The 23963-nt window shown below is 44.3% G+C and overlaps 1 protein-coding gene across 8 annotated transcripts in view; it reads right to left on the bottom strand.

Annotated features, from left to right (window-relative positions):
* The window catches only part of ATP8A2 (ATPase phospholipid transporting 8A2), a 369499-nt gene that overhangs the window by 231274 nt on the left and 114262 nt on the right, over nt 1–23963 (bottom strand). For all 8 annotated transcript variants that reach the window (XM_077341745.1, XM_077341743.1, XM_077341744.1 and 5 more), the window contains 2 exons: nt 23743–23881; nt 20309–20373 (listed from right to left, as the gene is read on the bottom strand). In XM_077341745.1, the coding sequence (XP_077197860.1) occupies nt 20309–20373; nt 23743–23881 (204 nt within the window). The remainder of the gene's footprint in view (nt 1–20308; nt 20374–23742; nt 23882–23963) is intronic.

Below are 23963 nucleotides of genomic sequence, written 5' to 3' on the forward strand. Positions count from 1 at the left end.
ATGTACCTTTAACTATGACCTGAGGGACATAGGGGAGGGGGGGGATCACCATCTGTTTGGAGAAGACCATTTCAATCAAAGCTGCCTGATTTCTGTGCCCCAGAGACATGTAAGGAAATCTGGCCTAGGGGAGTTTATATTGGAGACGGAATGATGGATGTAACCAAGTTATGAAATTATGTGTGCGCACAAGAAAATGAGAGTATGTGGCGAAAACCCAAATCACACTGGCATGAAAAAGACTTAAGGCAATGAATGGTCCAATTTCTCTGACAGCATCTAGAAATGAAGCAAATCTAGTAAGAATATATATATTTAATTACATTCATTCACTGATACTTCTTTTTGAGAAGCTGAAAGAGAACAAAGACTTCAGCACGCACTGGATTCCCTAAAGCTTGGGACTTCAGGGGCAATCCTAAGAACAGGCCCTGAAAGGGCCCCCTCCGCTGGCCAGGCAGTGTAAGGTAGCATTGGGCTGCAGCTCGCCGTCGGATAAAGAGGGGCAGATGGAGGCTGGGCAGTTCGTTATCAGGGCCGGGACAGAGCTCCTTAGCAGGCAGTCAGCTGACTGGGAGGCCCTCGTGAGCAGGCCCAGCCTAGCCGGCCAAGAGGCCCTCGTTAGCAAGCCCTCCACCACAAGCCTTTGCCCAGGGCTCTCTCCCCTTACCTGCTGCTGGCTCCAGGCACTGAGGCATCTGAGAGCAAAGATGCTAGAGTCCAGGGACAGAGGGCGGGAGCTTCAAGGGCCAGGCCAATCAGGTCAAAGTTGGCTGCACTATGATTGGCACTATTCTAACTTGGACAGCTAGACACTATTCTAACTTGGACAGCTAGACACGTCCCACCCCCTAGGATGTTTCATAAATATATAGAGGAACACCAATGGATAAGGATATATAAGCTGTAACCCGCCACGAGTCAGACATGAGAGTAGCAGGCAATAATAATAATAATAATAATAATAATAATAATAATAATAATAATAATAATAATAATAGCAGCATATAAATGTAATGAATGAATGAATGAATGAATGAATGAATGAATAGGATTACACCTGGGAAAGCTGCAGGCCTATATTAGTAAACTACCATGTAATTGTGTGGATTCAAACATCATCCAGCTTCAGCCACAGAGAAGCCAGGGGTTGTAATACTCTTTGCTGTCCTCAGCACACAGTATGAAACTACGGTATAAATAGCAGAAGTCCAGCCTTTCCTGGCCATCAGAGCCATGCCGTTTGTTTGCAGTATTTCCAAATTCTGCTGCTCAAATCAGCGACCTCAGGGTCACTGAGTGGGAGACCCTCCAGGCTTACTAGATCAAATATTGCTGCCCCCAACCCTGACCTGGTCCTGACACAGAATATCCCCTGCTCTGAATTTTTACTTGCAGCTGGAAAACATCTATTTATGATTCCAGCTATTGAATAAGAATTCTGCAGACGCTGATTCCAGAATCGCTAATTTTTTTCCCAGGCAACTATAAAACTGTTGTAGTAGCTGAGACAAAGTTATATACATTGGTGAATGAGCTGGAATGTCTTGATGTGTTTAAATTTTAATAGGCATTATTTAATAAACAGTTCTAGAAATGTTCCATACGTCTGACGGAAATATCCTTTTATTGTTCTTTAACTTTACCAGTGTGTACACTAACAAATACATTGTTTAGCACAGCACAGAGTTTGACATCCTTATCATTTTACTTTAAGAGATCAGCAAAACAAGTTGGCTGAATCATACATCAGCCTGCTAATATCTTGCTCACTTGATATCTGATAGTAAATCAGCTAATTGCACCGGCACCCGAAATATGCCCCTTTGGATTCAGAAATGTTTTTAAAAATGGGGAAACTGATTAGATATCCCATTAAAATCCATAAGAAACAGCAATTCCTTATGAAAAACAAGGCAACACACTTTGTAAAATGTGTCTTGCAGCTCCATCCTTTTCCAAAGAACCCAGGAGATTTTTTTAATCCAAAAAAATGAACATTTTAGATATAGAATCATAGAGTTGGAAGGGGCCATATAGGCCATCTAGTCCAACCCCCTGCTCAACGCAGGATCAGCCCAAAGCATCCTAAAGCATCCAAGAAAAGTGTGTATCCAACCTTTGCTTGAAGACTGCCAGTGAGGGGGAGCTCACCACCTCCTTAGGCAGCCTATTCCATGGACTACAATTCCCATGAGCCCCTGCCAGCGTTTGCTGGCAGGGGCTCATGGGAATTCTAATCCATGGACATAGAATCATAGAATCATAGAATCATAGAATCAGAGTTGGAAGGGGCCATACAGGCCATCTAGTCCAACCCCCTGCTCAACGCAATATCAGCCCTAAGCATCCTAAAGCATCCAAGAAAAGTGTGTATCCAACCTTTGCTTGAAGACTGCCAGTGAGGGATCCATTATATGAATCATAACATTTCATGTACATCATTGACATCAAACACTGCACAAAAGATGCTGAAAAAGATGCTCTGGGGAGATGTGCATTCCCTAGGTTAGCCCACATGGTCCACTCTGGGGGGAACTCTTCAGTCCAGCCAAGCAAATATCTTGAGCCCTCTTGAGCAAGTCCTCCCCGTTCTATGTTCCAATCCATCCTTGGCCACCTCCCACTTACATTCATTGTACTAAACAGTTATAGCCTTCAAAGTCTAATTATATCAGTGGGCTAGGAAACACGCAACTCTGTTTAGGGTTGCATCTTGTATACCTATGTCTACAAGTAGCGGGCCAGGCGTTTTTCCACCTTCGCCAGGCCCGACTACTAGCGTCCTACCTGTCCCCCGAACACTTAGCCACAGTGATCCATGCAACGGTCACCTCCAGAATAGATTTCTTTAACTCGCTCTACACGGGCCTTCCCTTGTCCTTGATCCGGAAACTTCAGCTAGTGCAAAACGCAGCTGCTAGGGTCCTCACTGGCACACCTTGGAGGGCCCACATCCAGCCAGTGCTGAGGCAGCTGCACTGGTTGCCAATTGCTGCCCGGATCCGGTTCAAGGTTCTGGTTCTAACCTTCAAGGCTTTACGCGAGTTGGAACCCACATACCTAAGGGACCGCCTATCGCCCTTGCAGGGCCTTGCGCTCTGCGGGTGAAAATCTGTTGGTCGTTCCCGGTCCTAGAGAAGCACGCCTGATCTCGACCAGGGCCAGGGCCTTTTCGGTCCTGGCCCTGACCTGGTGGAATGAGCTCCCGGGAGAGCTGCGGGCCCTGCGGGATCTTTCAACGTTCCGCAGGGCCTGCAAGACGGAGCTCTTCCGCCAGGTTTATGGTTGAGGCCGGGGCTGATAATAGATCTATGCCCCCCCGGGGACTCGGGTTCCGGACCCAAAGCAAAACATCATCAGGACCTCCTCTCCACCCGCTAGTAGTGGGAGGAAGGGGGTGGGAGTTGAGCTGCCATTCTTGCCATGCCGGCAATATTGGCAATGTTATTATTGTTTTACTAGTAAATAAGCCCATTGTAGCAAAAATACAATGGGCCCTAGCAGCCACTCCGGCTTTCCTGGGGGTGCAGGCAGGGGTCCCTGGAAGTGCCTGTGTTCCCTGCGAGCACTGTAGGGCCAGCGAGTGGGAAGAAAGGGAGAGGGGTGGCAGATGTGGCGCATGGTGGGCAGCACGCAGTATGGCAGGGGTCCCGGGGGCAGCGTGAGGGAAGGAAACTTACCGGTAAGAGCAGCCATTTTCGAGGGCGGGCAGCAGCTCCGCGGCGTCCTTGTCATGTCGGCGGGCAGGGAAAGGAGGTGAGAAGGGAGGCCGTGGCTTCCTGCAGAGGCTCTCTGGCAGCCTCATGATGTGGGCGATGAAGTGGGAGCGCGGGTGGCGGCTCCGTGGCCGGTTTTTTTTGTCTGCGGCCATTTTGGAGGGCGGGCGGCTCCTTCCGCGGCTTGGGTGGGTGTTCAGTGGCTGGCGAGGGCAGGAGATTGCAGGGGCGTTCTGCTGCAGCGGTGGCAGGCCCGTTGTGTTCGCGGGCATGTTTGTGGCGCTGAGTTAAGGTTGTTGGCGACGGAGCACGTGGTTTTTGCTGGGGGCCTCATGGATCGCCGGTCCTTGCCCCAGCAGCAGTATTGAAACGTAGTGGGCCCAGGAGCTGCAGGTGGCGGCGATGGGCCGCCGGGGAAAGCAGGTTGGATGCGGCGGTGATGGGGAGCCGGCCGGAGAGGCAGCGTAGCGGCGAGGCAATGAGTGGGAAGCGGGGGGGGGGGGGGAAGGTCGCTGGCGGTGGTGATCTGCAAGTGGCGTTTGCGGGGGGGAGGGCGGGGAGTAATGGCGGCTCTTCCGGTGCCTCCAATCACGGCACCGGCGTCGATCGCGTCGCTGCTGCTGGCGGTGACCGCAGCTCAGCTGGGTTGGAGGGCGGGCGGCTCCTTCTGCGGCTTGGGTGGGTGTTCAGTGGCTGGCGAGGGCAGGAGATTGCAGGGGCGTTGTGCTGCAGCGGCGGCAGGCCCGTTGTGGTCGCGGGCATGTTGTGTGGCGCTGTGTGCAGGGTGTTTTCGGCAGAGCGTGTGGGCGGTGGCCTGGTTTTTGCTGGGGGCCTCATGGATCGGCGGGCCTTGCCCCAGCAGCGGCGGCAGTGAAACGTAGTGGGCCCAGGAGTTGCAGGTGGCGGTGATGGCCCCCCGGGGAAAGCAGGCTGGACGCGGCGGTGATGGGGAGCCGGCCGGAGAGGCGGCGAAGCGGCGAGTGGGAAGCAGGGGGAGAAGGTCGCTGGCGGTGGTGAGCTGTGAGGGGCGTTTGCGGGGGGGAGGGCGGGGAGTAATGGAGGCTCTCCCGATGCCCCCAATCACGGCACCGGCGTCGATCGGGTCGCCGCTGCTACCGGCGACCGCAGCTCAGCTGTGTTGGGTGTCGGTGGGCTGCTGTGTTGTGCTACTTGCTGGCGTTGTTTCTGTGGCGGTGGCCTGACATGGCGAGAGGCGCTTCGCGCCTCTCGCAGCGTCAGGCTGCCAGGCAGGGAGCCCCCGGCAGCCGCGCTTCGCGCCTCTCACCGCATCAGGCCGGGAGCAACTGCGAACCGCGCTCCGCGCGGCTCGCAGTTGCTTGGAATCGGAGGGATTGTCTGTCATGAGGGAGGGTCCAATCCGGACCCTTCCTCATCCCGGACACATCCCGCCCCAGAACGCCTTACTCTTTTATTTAGTCCGTGGCGCCCGCGGCGCCACGGGCGGTGTACAGATGGGGTTTTAATGGGGAATTGCGATATTGTTAGCCGCCACGAGCTGCAAGGGAGTGGCGGGATATAAATCTAATAATAATAATAATAATAATAATAATAATAATAATAATCTTGTAAACCATGGACTGTTTGTGCATGGTATTGTTGTTTTTAGGAGTAATATTATTGGGGGTTTTATGCACCTTTGTGCATAAACGAGCCTTATTTGGACTGGCGCCACGAGCCTTATTTGGACTGGTGGGTAAGAAATCAAAATAATAATAATAATAATAATAATAATAAATAATAATACACCCTATGAAAAGTGGTTGCCTAGAACTTTTTTGTGAGCTTCAGTTTGACCAGCTGGATGAGTGATTCATACAAAAGCTTTTGCTGGGAGTGAATTCAGAACTAAGTCTAAAAAGCCATCCCAAGGACGAAGACGTTCCATCCAACATATTCCTTCCATTTTCAATCGCATTTATAAGGCCAGGAAAGGTGAACGATACCAGTTAGGAACAGGAGATTCCATGTGTGATCATCACTTACTAGAAAATTAATACTACAGACACTTTTGGGTAAGACTACATTCCAGATTGGCCAAACTGTGGCTTTCCACATGTCCATGAACTATGATTCCCATGACTCTGCTGGCAGGGGCTCATGGGAATTGTAGTTCATGGACATCTGGAGGGCCACAGTTTGGCCACCCCTGATTCTGTCTCTGTTCATACATCTTTGAGCGTCTGAAACCACCGGGGAGGATTCATAAGATAATGGCTGTAATTTAGAAAACCACATAAGCATGGTCTTACAAGTACTCCTCTTGCTAAATTATAATTATTATACAGCACCCTTAGGAGCCTGCAGTATCTTATGGAACCAGCATCTTTCAAACCTTGTTTATGACCGGGCAACTTTAAAATCTGACCTAAATACAGTCTTAACACAACCATTAAAAACTACAGTCTAATGCAATCGTTAAAAGTCAACACTGACTTTGCAATTCTAAACTAAGCTATACCTTTCTAGTTTCCTTTAATAGGTTTAATAGGGCATAGCACTTTTTAGGATTCCACTGTAAATAGTTTAACATTTTAAAAACCCGCTTATTGGTTCAAGTCCAGCTCTAATCACTAATCCCATGTAACGACCAGAAATCACAGATGGGGATGCACTCCCCCTCCATTCAAAGATGCACCCACCAACTTCAGTGGAGTCTAGATTAACAATGCCACTTGGGAAAGTCCCGAACGGCACACACATCCGGACTTCTTTTCTGGAATGGGATGACTGGGGTTTTGTGACTGCAAAGCAAAAGGTGGATATAAACTGGGCTAATGTTGCTGCTGGCCTGTCCCACAAAAGCCAGTCCCATTGCTGACGTGCGATATATCTTCCATTCAAAGGCTGTGATGCATCCAAGTTGTCACAAACCATTTCCTGTCTGCAGCAGGCGGTTAAGGGATATTACTGGTTTGTGCATAATGTCATTACAATGAGTGACCTTTAGGCCAGAGATATTTTCAGAGCGCCATCTCCATGCAAATATCCCCCCGGGCAATTATTCAACTTCGCTTTGGCCTCCTTGCTACCCGTTGTTTTTGCCCCTTCTTTCCATTTGCGTCGGACTTGCTGCCAAGACCCTTTATGCTCAGTGTCAGACGTGCATGTTAGGGCCGGACTTTAGGTCCTGGAGTTCAGTTAGAGAACAATGAAGCCCCGTCAGTGCATTGTAAGTGGTTGACATTTCATCTGTTTTCGTCCCTTCAGCTTTTGTTACTCACCTTCTGCCTGAGCTGAGATATAAAATCTGAACGAATAAATCTCCTGGGCTCTACCCTTCTCTTGCTGGAACCTCTCCCGATTGCCTATTGATTCTCGGCTGCGCAACGCCTACGGGTCCATCAATAACCAGTGCGTGCACACAAAAGCTCACGCCCTGAATAAATCTTTGATGGTCTTAAAGGTGCTATTGGACTCGATTTTTGTTCAGCCTCTAGAATGCTATTGTGGACCAACGTTCTGCCTGCATAGATACTATCCTCTTTTGCTGCTCTCCTTGAGAAGGACTGTGAGGCAGGGCTAAATGCATCCCACCATTCAAAGATTGCCTTCTGCAAGCACTGAATTTGGCAATGGGCTCATGCGTGTGCCCCACCCCCCAATAATGAGCTCAAGGCCACCGTCTTCACCTTTAAATAATTCAGGCCACCTGTTCAAATGACAAGCACTGAAATGCCATCAGCTGGGAGTCAGGGATTCAACTGTGCATTGGACATGCAGATTATCTGTTGCAGAACACTGACTTTTGGAAAGTCCCAAACCTGACGAGGGCAGGGAGCAGTTCTCCTGGCCTTAAATGAAACATAACAGCTCTATAATCAGGGAAATTGGCCAGTGGACCTCATCTCTGGGGTTCCTGCTTCTGTACTTTTCTGCCCCGGGCTTCCTTCAGGCCCTAATTAACCTTTGCTCATAAAGCAAGTCAGTATTCCAAAGCTGCTTAATGGGGAAAATGTATATTGTAGGTAGCCAGCGCTGTACATAGAAATCCAGCAAGCAGGAGTCCTTCTGGAAGTCCATTTATTAGGTAGCAACAGAGAGCCTAAAGCTGTGCGGCCAAATTTTCAGCCACCGTTCTTCTCAGCCCCAGCCCTGACTAATCCAGAGTGTTACATTCACACTAGAATTCACCAGATTTAAATTGCAGGCCCCAGCACATTTAGTGTGATGTTAGTTCCAGTGAAACCAATTAAACCATATACTGAGGTTAGGTTAAAAATCTTCATTTTGAAATCTCGCTTCCATTCAACAACAACAAAAAAAGACTGTGACTACTTTAAGCTGCCTTTTATACCTGTGGGGATTCTTTCAAGAATGCTACTTCTGCCTTTTTATTGTTTTGATATAAAAGTTACTAATTATTAGAATTCACCTTAGTCTTTGTTTTGCTTTTCAAAGGGTTGTGGTTATTTTGAATAACAAGCAGTGGTGATGTGCCATTGATTTGGGTTTGTGGCAAAATGGGACATCTCCTGGTTGCGTAGAGCAGTGGTCCCCAACCTTTTTATCACCGGGGACCACTCAATGCCGGGGACCACTCAACGCCTTTTACTGAGGCCCGTGGGGGGGTAGTTTACTCCTCAACTCTCAACCACTGCCCTAACGCTCTCTGATTGCTATGGTAATGTTTAAACATCCCTTCAAAATAAGATACAGACATGCCACAACAATGAAGTGTGTTGTAAAGGGCTGGGGGGGGGAGAGAAGGAGTCTTTCGGGGCCCACCTCCAATTAGTCGAAGGACCACATGTGGTCCGCAGCCCACCGGTTGGGGATCGCTAGTGTAGAGGGGAAGAATGTAAGATGTGGCCCCCTGCCACATCAAAGCAGAGCCGCTCAAAGGATTTTGGCAGCCCGGAATACACCTCCCCTACTCTCCCTTCACACCTTAGTTTTACTGGGCAGGATGGGTTTCAAAAAGTGGTTCATTTCAGGGTTCAATACACAAGTTTGGTCAGAACAGCACAAAATACCTTTGTTTGCCAGGGTGGTGAGAGAGCCAGTGTGGTACAGAAAGCCAGCATGGTGCAGTGGTTAAGAGCAGTGGCTTCTAATCTGGTGAGCCGGGTTTGATTCCCTGCTCCTCCACATGCAGCCAGCTGACTGATCTTGGCCTAGTCACAGCCCTGAGAGAGCTGTTGTTACCGAGCTCTCTCAGCCTCCCCTCCCCTCACAGGGTGTCTGTTGTAGGGAGAGGAAGGGTTAGGTGATTGTAAGCCGCTTTGAGACTCCTTCAGGCAGTGAAAAGCGGGGTATAAAAATCTTTACGTGGACTAGTCTATGATACAGATTCTGCCTCGCAAGCCCTGAGAAACCATCATAAGCCTTCAGGCGTTTGGTGGTAGAAAGAGCCATCAAGTCACGGCTCACTTAAATTCTTAGAATTTTCAAGGCAAGAGACACTCTGAGGAAGGTTGCCACTGACTGCCTCAGCATCGCCTTCCTCCAGTTTCCATGGCTCTTCTCCCCCTGGAAGAGCCACTTAAGCTGAAGGAAGACTCCACAGGCCGAAGAAGATCCCTCACACTAAGGCGGGATACCACCCAGTGCTCTTGGCAACTGAAACCTACTGCTCACAAAATAGCTATGACAGAGTAATCTAAACATTGTCAGTGGGCCTGTTGTGGAATTACTGATTCAGTACTCACAGACGTAGTGGACTATTCACAATCATTCTTATATTTTTAACAGACAGCACAAAAATACAAATAAATTTAAGAGATGAGGAACGTTTGTTCCTCATCAGGCACACTAGACATGGATGTCTTTCTGAAAAGCTATTAAAATTTATTAAATTACTAATCTAATCATTATGGAAAAACGATGATGGAATTTAAAAAAATACACTATCAAGTAACATTAAAAAAAATTAAACTGCTCAAGGCCGTTTTGGGGAAGGTTAACAGAAATAGGTTTTTTGTTTAATATACACTAATCCAACTAGCAATCTCTTGTGAATTAGTATTGCACTCGATCTACATGGCCACACAGGTCTATGGAGCTTGCTAATATTAACATTCTGGTATATATCAAATATCACAGAGCTGGCCATCATGCAATACATTCATACCAGAAAAGAAAAGTATTGCAGATTGAGTCAAGCAGGTCTCTGGAGCAGGGGCAATCTTAAATAACTAGCAAAAGTTGAGAGATTGTAGTAAAACTTCTCCAAGTAGCTTCTTTGTTTCCTCAGGCCGGAAGAAAATTAAAATTTTATTCAAGCCATTATGGCAAGATAGCCCTCCAGTGTCTTTATCTGACTGTCCCGTGAGCCTAAATCAAGGAGAATGAGAGGAATATTCATCTGCAAATTGGCTTACAAAAAAGTCACAGCAGACTTCTGAATGATCCGCATTTTCTGCATTGCTCTACTCTGGTTAAACCTCAGAGTTCCGTTTTGGACACCACAACTGAAGAAAATACAGACAAAATGGATTGTGGCCAGAGGAGGGCAATGAAAACGGTGAAGGGTTTGGAGACCAAGACGTACGTGGAAAGGTTGAGAGAGCTTGGTCTGTGCCGTGCCGCAGGTCGGGGAGGCTTTTATATGTGCCTCTTCTGGCGCAGAGTGGTAAGGCAGCAGACATGCAGTCTGAAAGCTCTGCCTATGAGGCTAAAAGTTCGATCCCAACAGCCGGCTCAAGGTTGACTCAGCCTTCCATCCTTCCAAGGTTGGTAAAATGAGTACCCGGCTTGCTGGGGGGGTAAATGGTAATGACTGGGGAAGGCACTGGCAAACCACCCTGTATTGAGTCTGCCATGAAAACGCTAGAGGGCGTCACCCCAAGGGTCAGACATGACTCAGTGCTTGCACAGGGGATACCTTTACCTTTTACTCTCTTTTTTGGATGAAATTTTATTGACTTTTTTCTATATATGCTAATAAAGTTATTGACTTTGAATTTGTTATCACTGGACATTGTATGGCCAGTGGGCTACAGCAGGGGTAGTCAACCTGTGGTCCTCCAGATGTCCATGGACTACAATTCCCATGAGCATTTGCTGGCAGGGGCTCATGGGAATTGTAGTCCATAGACATCTGGAGGACCACAGATTGACTACCCCTGGGCTACCCCTGGGCTATAGCACTCCTTTGCAACTGTGTGTTATTCTGTGTGGTCAAGGCCAGTTCAACTGTAAATAACAGCTGTAGTATAATGATAGTACAATATCCAATAACAGCTGGATGTATACCAGCCTGGATAATGAACCCTGGGGCAAACATATGAATCTGTCTTCACCAGGTAATGGCCAGTCCATGAGAAGAGAGTAATCTGAATATCCTCCCATCAGACGACTTAACATTTACTCAGTACAAAAGACCAAAGCAAATATGTAGCTGGCTGCATGCATGGACATGAAGATGTGCTGGGACAGCCCCAAATTTCCTAGTAGTCACTGAAAGATGTGGTTTATCAGGAGCCCCTTTGCTAAACAAGCAAAGGGGCGTTTTATGGAAGCCTAGCACCAATATGCAGCTCGAATCAGACCCTTGAGGAAGAGGAAGAGGAAGAGTTGTTTCTTATATGCTGCTTTTCTCTACCCGAAGGAGGCTCAAAATGGCTTACAGTCGCCTTCCCTGTCCTCTCCCCACAACAGACAGCCTCTGAGGTGGGTGAGGCTGAGAGAGCCCTGATATTCCTGCTTGGTCAGAACAGTTTTATCAGTGCCGTGGTGAGCCCAAGGTCACCCAGCTGGTTGCATGTGGGGGAGTGCAGAATCAAACCTGGCATGCCATATTAGAAGTTTGCACTCCTAACCACTGCACCAACCTAGATGTGGAAGCAGCCTTAGTTAACAAATAGTGTAGTTAACCATAGGTATGTGCCTGCTCACCTAGAGTACAATAGTATCCTATTTGTTAGCACTCCTAACCACTACACCAAAGAGGCAATCACCAGTATTACAGGGCTAGGATTGTGTCCTTTTCCTGCAGATATACAGAACTGTGACTTCAGAGCCCTGGGAAGGCACAGTTACAGATCCACCACATATTCCCCATGCCATCTTACACAGGACCTCATGGGTCTGTTTGCTGAGAACCAGGGCCATTCCGCATGACTTAAATATAGCAGAAGTCTTATCTTTGGTAAACTCTACAAATTCAACATTCCGCATGATGTTGCACACAATCTGCAACACTCCTGCAACACTCCTGCAAAAAGTGCTTCGTTGTAGCTCTTTTCGGGGAATCAGGAAAAGTGGATTCCCCCAGAAAAATATGATACACTTCTGAGCAGAAGGTGCAACAAACCAGCAAAAGATATGTGCGTTCTTAATGTAGCTGTAGAAAGAAAGTCCCTCCCCCGCTCTTGCCCCGAACTTCCGGAGAAGCGATCGCCATTTTTTTCCTCTTAGACCTGCGAAAGCAACTAACGAGCAAGGCTTCTCTGGCTAAAGTCCCTCCACAGAAGTGATTTAAAATAAAACAAAGCTCCCTAAGTTCCCAAGCACAACACTGCCCGTAATTTCGGCACTGCCCGTAATTTCGGCCACAAATCGTGCCCGTGTAGGGGGATTTTTTTTTCTATTTGAGGAGCGTGTAAACGATAAATCGCCAGCTCCTATGCCAGCAAAAAGGTCTTTCCGATGCAACGATTGAATGCATATAGTACAACGGGTGTGTTTGGTTTTAAAAAAAAAAGTTCTCAAAGGGAAAGGGGTTTTTCGGGAGCATGAACACAACAGCCCATTAGCTGTTCCGTTTGATTGACGGCCAGGGGCGGGAAGAAGCGCAGAAAAAAATTGCTTCCTTTGTTGAGATTCCATAGAGACCGGAAACCGGTGAGGAATGAATGAAACGGTACTGGGACTTCTATATTCCACTAAAAATAAAGGTATGCAGAATGACGAAATTCCACTATTTAATATAGCATTTCTGCATTCTGTGAACATTTGGCAACATTGGTCCTTGTGCAGAATGGCCCCAGTTCCATATTGGTTGCACTATTAACCAAGTGTCCTGTAATATCCTAAAGATCAATAAAATGTATCCCAGCAAAGGTTTCTATGAGCAAGAGCTCACTTCATCAGATGCCTGAAGCGTCCATTGTTATTACTGGCCATGCTATTGTATTACTTATAGTTTTGCCATAGACTTTACGACAAATGCTGAAATGGGTGACTGATTATTGAACATCTATTATCTTCCACAATTATTTATATTAATAATATGCAAGAATTATTGAAAGATGCTAAACTTGTATTATTTATCTACTTCTTTCCAGGCAGGAGGAGGGATTTTCCACAAATGTTCCATCATCCTTCCTCCTTACGTCAAGCGAAACTGACCTGTGCAAAGCCCCAATTAATTTACTACGGGTAAACCTTCATGGGTATCAAGATCATATGCATTTCTCCTGCAGGGGGAAAAAAGAGCAGGGTATTTATTTTCTCAGGCATCCCTATAAATTAACGGGTTCAGGCATATCAGGTTTCACAGAGAAGTGTGGGTACTTAGATCTCTCTTGGAATTTATACAATGCCAACTATTCATTTCTATTTATTTTTCATGATCCAGTTCAATCATTCAGCTCCGGAATGACTGGGACCAGAGCTTCTTTGAGCCTCTGTTTAACTCAGACAAAAATCTGTGGCATCGAGTTAAAACAAAGAGCAAGTTTAAAAAAAAGAAACCCTTTTGCTCTATTTGATCACTCAACTCCAAATGGAAGCAATGGAAAATTAACTGCAAAGATTCCTCTGTTGGTGCATTTATTTCACTTTTGGTGTGTTTCGCAGGAACGGCCTACTACAGAAATCGAGATATTTTGGAGAGCTAACTTTTGAACTGCAAGCCTTCCTCCAGCTTCTGATCTATGGCACTTCTATTATCAGTACAAACTGTGATGCGGAAGGTTATGCTGCCATCTTGCAGTAAAACCATAGCAGTAACCACACCGTGTCAAACAAGGGAAGGTTGAATAAGACATGCAACTATATAGACTCTTTCTCCCCCCCCCCCCAAAAAAAATCCAGGCCATCCATCGCTCAAAGCTCAAATCCTCAAAGAAATGGTAATTCAATAATACTTGAATTATCCAGATCACTGTGTATTTAAAACTAGCGGCTCAATTAGCCAGCACCTGGAATTCAATTGCCAGACTTTTGCTTGTAATTGTAGACAGCGATTTCAAGACTGGAAAGGAACTTCTTTTTTTTGATGTGGGGAACTGTCTATTTTATTTCTCATTTGTGCCGCTGCCTTGCTTTACATGCTATTGACTGTCTAATTAACACTCTGCAAGTCTGCATTTGTTCCTCCCAGAGAGCTGGTGAGAGCCAAGGTTTCCATCCATTTAACCACATTTCTTGTGGTTTCATCTGACGGATACCCTTCCTCATGTGCAACTTTGCTCCTTAACCTAATGGCTCAGCATCTCTATAAGATTAAGGAAAAATGAAAATATCTGCAAGTAATAAAAACTGACAGCAAAGTTGACCCCTCCCTTGTAGTCTCTCCCCCAGTTTTCCTAATTGGTCTCGTTTGCTAACTCTCACTAGCGCCTGCAATAACCAACTGCTGCTCTAACCTAACTCGTGATTAAGACAACTATGCTCCTTCCCCAAATATTATATGAACAGTGTAGCTGCCTCCCTCAGGACAAGAGCCCAAGATCTGCAAAACTGCTGACAAACCCTGTTTGGGTTTGTTTGTTTTTTTTTAAACTTACATATTGAAATTATTCTGCTGATTACAGGATGAGAAAAGCTCATTCATTTGTTGCTTACATGCCAAACACATGAAATCAGCATTTAACATGCTACTTGCTAAGCTGGCAAGAGGCTTGGGTTTGCAAAGATGATCGACAAAGGAAGAGTGGAAGGAGGCAAACAGAACTCCCCTCCCCAAACTTCTAAAAGCCACTACAAGCCCCTAGACCAACAGGCCTTTTGGGCTCATCTGGACCCAACCCAATCGTTATATGAAAACAAATCAGACGACTTATCGAGCTCCATGCCCCTCCCTGTTGAAAAAGACTGCAATAGACTAACATAGCTACTGTTCTGGAATTAGGCAGATACTATTTTACCTACCAAAGGAGGTTTAGAATCATAGAGTTGGAAGGGACCTCGTGGGTCATCTAGTCCAACTCCCTGCACTATGCAGGACACTCACAACCCATCACTCATCCACTGTAACCTGCCACCCCCTTGAGCCTTCACAGAATCAGCCTCTCCGTCAGATGGCTATCTAGCCTCTGTTTAAAAATTTCCAAAGATGGAGAACCCACCACCTCCCGAGGAAGCCTGTTTCACTGAGAAACTGGTTCGATCGGCTTGTTCAATTGGTTCTCTATAGAACTATCAGGAAGATGGCAAGAACATTTTGTGTAGAAAGTCTTTAAATTTGTTAGAGGTCATTGATGCATTTGTAAAAATACAATCGATTGGTTTGCTTTTTATGGGTCAGATCCAGATGCACATCTAATTAAAACAGTCCCTGTGCCAGTATTCAGTGAGCAATCTGGTTTTGCCCAAAAATCTCTTTATCTGGACCAGGGGAACAGGGAAATAAAATCACTAAATCAAATAATCAGATTTATTCTCTAAATAATAAAATTAAATAACTTGCAATTAACTTGAAAGCACCTTCTCCTAATGGTCCTTAAAAACGGTTTTCATTTGATTATACACACAAAATTATTTTTAAAAACTGATTTTATTAAACAATATATCTTTTACTACACGATACACGATCATTTAAACACTTTTCATACTTACTTAACTCTACTTTGACTGAAATTGAAATAAACAGCAAATGAGCTTTAAGCCTGAAATAATTGACTTTGGGTTATATAATCTTGCCTTCAGTAATGTTTTGGCAAAATATTTTCAAATTGTTTTGATTAAAGTCTACATTATGCCATAAATTGCATATGTGGAACAGGGATCTGGCTGGGATTCCCAGGGTGGCTTAGACATGTGTAAGCACTTGAGAGAGCATACTGTGGCTTCTCTGTTTTCAATCTCCAGCTGCAACTCCTCTCACTGCTCCAGAATCTACTCCCTGGTCTTGGGGGTTTGGGGAATGAGCAATCTGGCTCTCTAAGGTACAACCACTGGCTGCTATACATGCAGAACCTCAGTTAGCTCAAGCATGTGTTACAGGAAGACCAATTCTTTGGTACCTGTCTAGTTTGGGAATGTTGGGTTTTTAGCAGATAGGCAAAACGACAATTCAAAGGGAAGGAAATGAACCTGGCAAGTCTCGCTAGGTAATATCGCCACAATTTGGCTTACACCCACTTTTCAGTCTTGATCTGAAATGTTTAAAAATCTTTTTTGTAATGGCCTGTGGCCACATGCGTCTTATAAATAAACTGACTGACTTTTCACTCAACCCATCTGAAATTAATCGCAAGTCTTGTTAATATTAATAGAACTATAGTTTTTCCCTTGATTCCTGGACCGTGACTGGACCTGTTATTTCATATGGTGTCAGCAAGACTGTTGATCATCTCTTGGGAGTTATGCTTTCAATAGGGTGGATTCAATGTTATTGGTTTTTTTCTTCCCATACTGGCAAAGTTGCATCCCCTGTGCCCACTGAAGTCAGCAAAGGATACTATGCACAATGTTCACGAAGAGCCCTGAAAGATCCTTCCCCCTTTCTTTTGCTTTGACTTTTAACGTTCAGTAAGAATTCTAAAGAGCTAGAAAACTTCACTTAGCTTTTGTGTTTGCATTCTGCACAGTAAAGGAAATGTTTCTTCCCTGCTACCACTGCATCAGTTAGTTAGCAACCAGCCCAAGTATTTCCACGCTAGCTGATTACTAAATCCGAGCCCTTATTCTCTCAGGAACAGGGGATGAGTTGTGATGCATTTGCAAAGACCCTTAACACAATCAGGAAAAAAATGTCTGACAACTGTCTGGTCTTGGGAGACTAGGACCGGGCCCCCTGTTGGCTAGGGCCTGCAGTTGCAGTGCAAACAGAAGAGTCGGGACCCAGAAGTTGTGATTGTGCCCCCTTAGGGTTGTTAGTCTTTATAGAAGACACCTCCAGGGGCACAGAAGTCCCTGCACTCCTCTTGCTCCTGTCTTCAGGGTTCATGTGTCTGGGGGAAGCTCCATCACCTGCAGCCAGCCCAACCCGACCAGGCCATACCACTCCCACAGGCTTGTTTGTTGGGGGGGGGGGTAGCGGACATGGCTGCTGGTGTTGTCAGAGACTGTTGCTGGCAGCCCAAAGATCCTGCAATGGTCTGCAACCGAAATCAAGGGCAACATGGCTTCATTTGGGATGGCAGCCAGATCAAATACCAGCCCTTATAATGCCAATTGCTTCAACAAAAACAAAACTGAAATGGCATGTACTGGGAACAGCAAGGAGCACCGCCATGTCCCCAGGTCACAGAGGGCTTGCTCTCCAGTAAGCCTGCTGCTGGCACTGGTGGATAGTTCGGGGAACCAGATTCTGATGGGCACACACAATAAAACACAACTGTGCAATGCAGATGAACCTGTCATCTTCTCCCCCCCCCTTTCTTTTTGGAAAGCGTTCCTGGTCTTCAAAGCCAGATTGGAAAGAGTTTAAAAGAAAACTGGATGCGAAAGAAATTATATTATGACTCGAAGCAGATTTTCTAAGCAATAATTGTTTTTTCGGAGGTATGGGGCAGGTAGCCCTGTCCCCTTCCTTTTTCCCTCTTTTTTTTCTTTGCACACGCACAATTAAATACATACGCACATTCAATTTAATGCATTTGTGATATCTTTGTATCTGAGGAAGTGTGCATGCACACGAAAGCTCATACTTTGAATAAAACTTTGTCACTCTTTAAGGTGCCACTGCACTCTACATTTGTACTTTAAAGCTGAAAGGATCATGGGTGGGGGTGGGGGGTGGGGAGAGCCTGATCAGGAAGAAGGCAAAAAGGAGTGGGTGAGGAAACAATGCCATTTCTGCCTTGCCCCACAAAAAGAAGGGCAGAAAAAAAAGCAGGCTGAATCAGAGACAACAAATGCCACAAGTAATTTCAGAGATGGCCTCTGAAATTGAAGTTTACAAAAATACTTTTCCAGGGCAGTCCCATGCAGAAAGCATTGCAGGACCAGGAATAAGAAAAATCCAACATGATTTTCTAAGAGAAGAGTGTTCTTGCGTGAGCTCAAACTTACAAAAGTCGGCTGTCCCTATGAACAGTTAGCTTATTACATTCACGCACTTGTCCTGTGTATCTGGACTTAGAACATCCAGGCTTTGATGCATTTTTTATTAGCCTTCCTGCATTTATGATGTAACACACAGAGAGATTGTGCTGATTAGACACTTCCTGCTAACTGGCATTCTTCCATAAATGGGATACCACACGTCGAAGCCAACAACATTCTTATGGAAGGCATAATTAACTTGAGAAGGCGTAGCGAGAGCTACCAGCTTAGATGGCTTTCTAAAGAATTAGGCAAATTCATGGCAGATATTAGCAATAACTACTGAATGCCTATTTCATATTCAGAGGCAGTAAGCCTTTGAATGCTAGGGGCCACCAAAGGGTTCCAAGCCTTATGAGCTTCTGATATGGTTCACAAAAGCGCTGACTAGACCAAACAGATCCTTGATCAATCAGGGATATGTTGCTATTGATTTATAGTGTAAGACGGAGCTCTTCCACCAGGCATATGGTTGAGGCCAGGGTGCGGTCCCGACATTCGATCTAGGACTCCCTGCGTCCTTCTGATTGATCTGGTGCTTCACTCCCACTAGGAGAACAGCAGGATGGTTGTCCCCTGGCTGAACGAGGGGAATGGATAGATAGTTGTTTTTGCTTGCCGCCTTGGTATTAATAATATTTATTATTAAGGGGAATTATGGGGTTTTATTGCATTTTATTATTTTATCCTTGTAAACCGCCGTGTGCCCAGCCGGGATTGGTGGTATATGAATCCAACAAACAAACAAACACACACACATCTCAGAAATTCAAGCATTGCCTTTGTTCAGGTATTTCTCATGGCACATATTCGAAGAAGACCATGTAATCACCAATTGTCTAGATTCAGGAAGACATCAACCAGTTCTGGTCTGACAATCAACAGGGTCTTTCTTGGTTTGTCTCCCATTATGGTTTTTAATATTTTCAGGGCTTCCCATAGTTCTGGGGGTGACCAAATAAGTCTGATAACTTTGATTCCCTTTTGTATTTGTAGCCTAGCACAATTCTAAAAGTACCAACAGCCTGTAATATACATGACCTCCACTGAATACGGACCAGATTTTTACTATAGAATGAAGCTATTCCCATCCAGATGTATTAAATTTGTAAACAAGCATAGTCTGTCCAGTACTGAGGTAGTACATAAGACATCAAGAGGTGTTGCTGCAATTCATAGTTGTCTCATTCAGAACACAAAGTGATTCAGCTTTCAGACCTCAGATTAAAAGGAGTTATTCTGCAAAAATTCACTAATAGCTAGCTGGCTTCAAACTAAGATAAAAAGAGTTGGCCTATCACTAATAATACTAATTATTTACACAGTGACTTTTTTACTGGAATGCCCAAAATATTTCTCACATATTACCTCAGTGGTTCTTACAACAAGCAGATAAGGTGGATCTGATGGAATTGACAACGTTTTACAGATAAGTGGAAAATTAGTAGTTTTCTTACATTTATGTAGTAAATTCATGGCTAAACTGATATGTAATATAGATACTTGGAATAGGCACTGACCAGGTGACACACTAAAGTTTGTTATAAATTTTGGACAGGCTATGAGGCAGTGTTTACAAGCTGAAAACTTATTAATCCAAGACATTTTAATGAGAAAAACTTTGAATGAAGAAGCGTTTCACTCAAAAATAGGTGTTATTTCATCAGTGTTGCCTTAACTTCCCCAGATTTTCAGTTGGAAAAATAGGAGGGGGGGGATATGACAGAAGAAAGATTTTTCCCCTCAAAAATTCTTCCTTCCTTCCTTCCTTCCTTCCTTCCTTCCTTCCTTCCTTCCTTCCTTCCTTCCTTCCTTCCTTCCTTCCTTCCTTCCTTCCTACCTACCTACCTACCTACCTACCTACCTACCTACCTACCTACCTACAGCACAGCCTTTTTGATATTAAAAAAGAACACCCTCATTCTCCCTCATCCTCTTGCTAGTGGAAAAGCTACGATCCAAGCTTATATCTTGATCAATGCTCCCCCATAAGGCAACCCATGAAAGATATTTGGACTGTGCTATAAACAAGCAAATAAACAAACAAACAATAATTTCTAAGAGAATATAATAGACTCTTTTGTCCAATTCTATTGATTTAACTCACAAATCTAGCTTTCCTGATTATGCTGTGAAGTGTAATGAAGATATACCAAACCACTAACAATTATTAGGACATATTTAGGCTCAAGCTGTTAGTTAGATCAAACTCTCTTAACCTCCAGGACAAAAGAGCAGGGACAAAGCACAGAATTCTTTCTTTCTTTCCAATTCAAAAGTTCTAATGGAAGCACCCTACTTCAAAGTTGTCTGAAGCTAAACAGGAGGACGAATTCATGTTATTCACATCATTTCATTTTGTATCATTGGTTTGCTTAGATCAAGAGGAATAATGACAAGCATTTACTTACATCCAAAGAGTCTTCATTCACAAGGATGAGAGACATGCTCTGAGACACTAACCGGCAGGAGTAGCCTATGGAGATACCAAGAAAAAGATACTAAGCAATTCTATAAAAATTATAGCTCCCAGTGGTAATTGTAACAACAAAATTAAAATTCAACAATAAAAGAAAAAGGAGTACAGCTATCAATCAGATAAAGAGGCCTGTTAAATAAAAAAGCATCCAGCAGTTTGTTAAATTTCAGGAATGCTGACAATGAAGAAAGAGTGGACAAAGTCAGTCCCAACTGGGACAGCCATGGAGAGAGACATGAGCAGAGTATAGAACTAGCACAGGATGGATCTGGGTTCAAATCCCCAATCTGCCACAAGGGGCACTAAGGCATCCCAGCCTAGGAGAAGTCTGTATGGAGTACTGTGTCCTAAGCTAGGTAGTAGGAGCAGGGATAGGAATGTAGACAAAATCTAAAACCACACAACACAAACAGACACTGGCTGGCTTATAATGGAACAATAGACATCAGCAACTATTATCCAACCAGAGGAATTTACTGTAGAAACAGTCAAGAAAGTCTATTTTAATACCAAGGATACAAATAAAAGCTCATTACATTCAGCAGGACATTAAGTTTGTGGTTTTGGCATGACTTTTAGGAGGCGGCTTTTAATGATTTCTAATTCTAAATTATACATTAATTGTTTAACTATTTAAGTGAATTCCTAGCACAAATGACTCCTGCCATTTAAACTCACAGATCACTGAGGCTATACAAGAACAAACATTCTGATAGGCATCCCAGAAACACAGAAGGAAGAGGGGGAGGGATCAGAAGCCAGGAAGGGTGAACCCGACTTAAGTTACAAACATTTACACTCACAGAGAGACTGGTGAGGTGGTACAAATACCATCTCTTCCAACGTTATACTGGGAAAATCCCAATAACTGGTACTTTCTGGTTGTGGTGGCTGCTACCTGGTTCTGATCTAAACTGGATGGAAAGACCCAAAATTTGCCCACATCTAAATACCATAATGTTATACAAACAATCATATTAAAATGTATACTTGCTATGTTTTAAAACTGAATCCATGGCCCTCTGTCAAATGCTATGGCTAAGTAGAAAATGCAAACTTAAGTTAGGACTTTTGAGGTCAAATATTATAAAAACAACCCAATATTCTGTTTGCTATTCTTTAAGAACAGTCTGTGTCCAATGGACAGCATGGATATTTACATGTCATGAAGAAACACTGTTCAATCAACCGAATAACTACTCAGACTTTTTTCTGGAAAGCTCCAGTCATTTATTCAAGTCAGTGATATTACTCAGTGTTCATATATGCCAGGCTTTCTCAACTAGGGTATTGTGGTTGATGGCCCTAGAAGAGTTTCCCAAATGGGAATATATATATTTATTGGGTGATATGATCCCCTCCCAAAATGGCCAATGATGGGCCTGTAGGGATTGTAAGCTGTAACTTCATTGGGTAGTAAAAATGATGGGCCTGTAGGGGGTGGGAAAGAGAGAGCGGCCCCAGGTGGGCATGTACACTGCTGTACTTCCCAACCATCTTCTGCATGACCGCACTCCTTCTGGGATTTCTTGAAAACTGGAGAATGTTTCAAGGGTTTTTCAATGGTAAAAAAAGCTGATATATGTATACACATCATACTAAACTCTATTCAGGGCCTCAGTATGTTTAAAAGACTTGCTGCTTTCCAATTTAATCCACATATAAGAAAAAAAAGAGTAAATTTTGACCAACCCCCCCCCCATTCAGATTCTTTAAGTGCCTTCTAAAAATAAAATGCAATATACATTATATTATACATTATATTTAAGTACTTAGGATTTATAAATCAGGCTGTGCACTAAGCTAATTTTTATTTTATTTTTAATTCAGTAAAAAAAAAAAAAAAGTACGGCTTGTTTCTCCATGCCAGGCACAGGCTTTTCCCCAGGGAATGACTACAGCTCTAAAGTGTTACAAATTCGGTATAACTAATTCAAAGGGATTTTCTGGTAGTTTTTGACTGGAACAACAGCTGCAACAATGAGCAGTAATTTCTAAGCTGCTCCTTACTGTTTTACTTTACATCTTTCAAATCAAGCAAAGGTGCCATTTAACAACTGAGGATGGAGGATGGAGACCCCTGAGCAACAAGGCATATCTGCTGGCTTTCTCAACGATTAGCAAGACGGGATTCTGAAATCACGTTGCATTCAGTAATGGCTGCTTTCCACTTTATTATCTACACTTATTATGAATCTGTTCAGAAACTGGTTACTTTTCAATACACACCTGCGATGAGTGGTCATATTGTAAGGTGCTAGAGAAAGTGAACTGGGGACTCTGTGAGCATTTTGTAGTTCCTCACTTTCACCTCACATCTCCAATCACACTATCAAAATTCAATTTAAGAGAATGGTTTTCCCTCGTGGACTTCCATGAAATGCATGAGAAAGCGACTGTTGGATTTGCGAACCAAATCCACCAACATGACTTTATTTAGCATTGAAGCCAGATGTAGTAGCAATTTGGACCTCCAAAATGACAGGCACAATAAATCGTTCTATCAAGATCAGATCAGAATGCCCTTCTTGATTTGTTTTGTCCTACAACAAAAAATACCTTTAAAATCTTTTTTCTCTACAGGGATAAGCAAGCAAAGCCTATATGATTTATTGTGGCTGCATCTAAAATGTTACTTCTAAGTAAGAGCAATCTTCTAAAAAATGTAAATAAAAAGAATTACTGGTTGTTCAAAACTTCACCGAGGTAATGCAAGTGAAGTTGCAGAAAATCAGAATTCTGGCATTCAAAGGTAACCTTAAACCCGACAGGTTTTTGCATGTACTGTCGTGAGGATTCCAAACATTAGTTAGCATACTAACTAATTTAAAAGAGATGAAGAAATTAAAAACTGAACGTAGTAAAAATTGCTATAAGTAAATATATACAAAACTAAAACAGAGAATGGAGGAGTGCAATTTTTGTCCCCCACTTTTTAATTCAGTTCGAATCTATTGGATCAAAAAAAACCAGGCTCCTAATTTTTGGGGTGGTCCAATAGGACCCAAGATGGGGAAAAAATGGGGGGGGACAACAGCTCAGGAGCAGTAAAGCTGCAAAACACAGCTGAGTGGCAGCCCCCACCTTTCAGCTGTTTTCCCTGATTTTTTTTCTTCAGTCCCTTTAAACCAGGCTGGTTTAATGGGACTGCACAACAAGTCAAAGGTCTCTCAAAGCTCTCTCAGCCTCACTTGGCTCACGGGGCAGAGAGAAAAGAGGAAGTGTAGGTGATTGTAAGCCACACTGAGACTCCTTAGGATAGTAAAAAACTGAGTACAAAAACACCCAGCTCTTCTCTTCTTCAATCCACCAAATGTTTCTGATTTGAACTGGGCAACTCTACTGGAAAAGATGAAGGGATGTTACCTATGTTCAGAGCTGTTTCTTGTTTGTCCCCTGTCAGTATCCAAATCTTGATCTCTGCTTTCATTAATGTGGATATGGTTTCTGGGACACCTGCTTGAAGGCGGTCTTCAATGGCTGTAGCTCCAAGAAGCAGTAAATCCTGAAATGGATGGAAGACAAAAGAATTGAGAGTGTTTGCTCTCTTCAGACCAATTTCTGCTTGGACTGCGCTAAAAGAAAAA

This window comes from Paroedura picta, chromosome 6, assembly GCF_049243985.1.
Source record: "Paroedura picta isolate Pp20150507F chromosome 6, Ppicta_v3.0, whole genome shotgun sequence".
Taxonomy (NCBI): domain Eukaryota; kingdom Metazoa; phylum Chordata; class Lepidosauria; order Squamata; family Gekkonidae; genus Paroedura; species Paroedura picta.